We start from the raw sequence: 1,747 nt of genomic DNA on the forward strand, positions 1-1,747 counted from the left end.
TAATTCGAATACAAGTGGGAGAAATAGAAGTATGTAATGCAATGACCGAGCTTGACTCAAGCTGCCTACGTATCCAAGCGGAATCAGGTTAGGACGTAGTTCAAATACAACAGGGGAGAGTGAAAAATATGACATGCAATGACCGGGCCTGACTCAGGCTGCCTACGTATCCAAATGGAATCAGGTCAGGACGTAGTTCAAATACAAAATGAAAGTGAAAAGTATGAAATGCAAGGGACCGAATCCGACAAGGATTGCCTACGTATCCCACCAGGGAATTCAGGTCGAGAGTAGTTCTAAATACATGGAAATGATGATTTTGGGTTTTCTAAGGGAGACCGGATCTGATATAGGTTGCCTACGTACCCCGCTGTGGGAAGTCATGTCTAGACGTAATTTTGTTACATTGAAAAATGCAAAAGTACGAGAAATGCACACTAATCTTGAGGTCTTCAAATATAGTATTTCTTGATGGCATCTGAATTGATTGGCTTTGTGCTCACTCTTCCGTCCATTTCTGCTAAGATCACTGCTCCTCCAGAGAGTACTCTATGAACCATGTAGGGTCCTCGCCAGTTTGGTGCAAATTTCTCTTTGGCTTTTCTTTGGTGAGGAAAGATCTTCTTCAATTCTAATTGCCCCGATGTGAACTGTCGAGGTTTGACTTTCTTGTTGAATGATTTGGTCATTCTGTTCTGATAGAGTTGTCCATGACAAACCACGTCCATCCTCTTTTCATCGATGAGCATCAATTGTTCATGCCTGCTACGTATCCATTCTGCATCGTCCAGACCAAACTCTTGGATAATCCTTAAAGATGGTATTTCCACCTCGGCAGGTATTACTTCCTCCGAACTATAAACCAACATCTAAGGAGTTGCCCCAGTTGACGTTCTGATTGTGGTGCGATAACCGAGCAAAGCATATGGTAGCTTCTCATGCCATTGCCTATGACTGTCCACTATTTTCCTTAAAATCTTCTTGATATTCTTATTTGCAGCCTCAACTGCTCCATTCATCTGTGGGCGATAAACCATGGAATTTTGATGAGTAATCTTGAACCTTTCACAAGTTTCCTTCATAAGATCGTTGTTGAGGTTGGCCGCGTTATCTGTTACGATTGATTTTGGAATTCCAAACCGACAAACTATGTTATTGCAAACAAAGTCTGCCACTACCTTCTTAGTCACTGCCTTGTATGTCAAAGCTTTGAACCATTTTGTGAAATAATCGATAGCCACCAGGATGAAACGATGTCCATTTGACGCGGGAGGCTCTATGGGTCCAATAACATCCATACCCCAAGCGACAAATAGCCAAGGGGGAACCCATCACATTGACCTCATTCGGTGGAACCCCGTATAAAATCTCCATGCACTTGACACTGATGCCACTTTTCACATACCGGATGCTATCTCTCTCCATGGTCATCCAAAAATATCTAGCTCTTAAAATCTTCTTTGCTAAAGCGAACCCATTCATGTGAGGTCCACATGTTCCTGCATGTATTTCAACAACACATACGAGCCAAGCTTTTGACAACTATTAATGCATGAGATTCCTAACAAATCTCCACACAAGACAGAAGTAGGAAGAAGTACAAAAATCAATTAGCCCAAGCATAGAATGATTAGATCAGCCACATTCAGAACATTACAAGAAACACAAACTATAAAAAAAAACACAGAGAGAGAAAAAAAATTACCTTCTTTGGAGCAGCAAACTAGAGTTTTGACGTCAAGATACT

General features: G+C 41.4%; 1 protein-coding gene across 1 annotated transcript; it reads right to left on the reverse strand.

The window, feature by feature from the left end:
- Positions 1-452: 452 nt before the first annotated feature.
- On the reverse strand, positions 453-869 carry LOC107063262 (uncharacterized). The gene has a single exon (XM_015314908.1). The coding sequence runs from the start codon at positions 867-869 to the stop codon at positions 453-455; it is 417 nt and encodes a 138-aa protein (XP_015170394.1).
- Between the last annotated feature and the right edge of the window lie 878 nt (positions 870-1,747).

The sequence above is a fragment of the Solanum tuberosum genome, unplaced genomic scaffold (genome assembly GCF_000226075.1).
Source record: "Solanum tuberosum cultivar DM 1-3 516 R44 unplaced genomic scaffold, SolTub_3.0 scf00329, whole genome shotgun sequence".
In the NCBI taxonomy this organism is placed as follows: domain Eukaryota; kingdom Viridiplantae; phylum Streptophyta; class Magnoliopsida; order Solanales; family Solanaceae; genus Solanum; species Solanum tuberosum.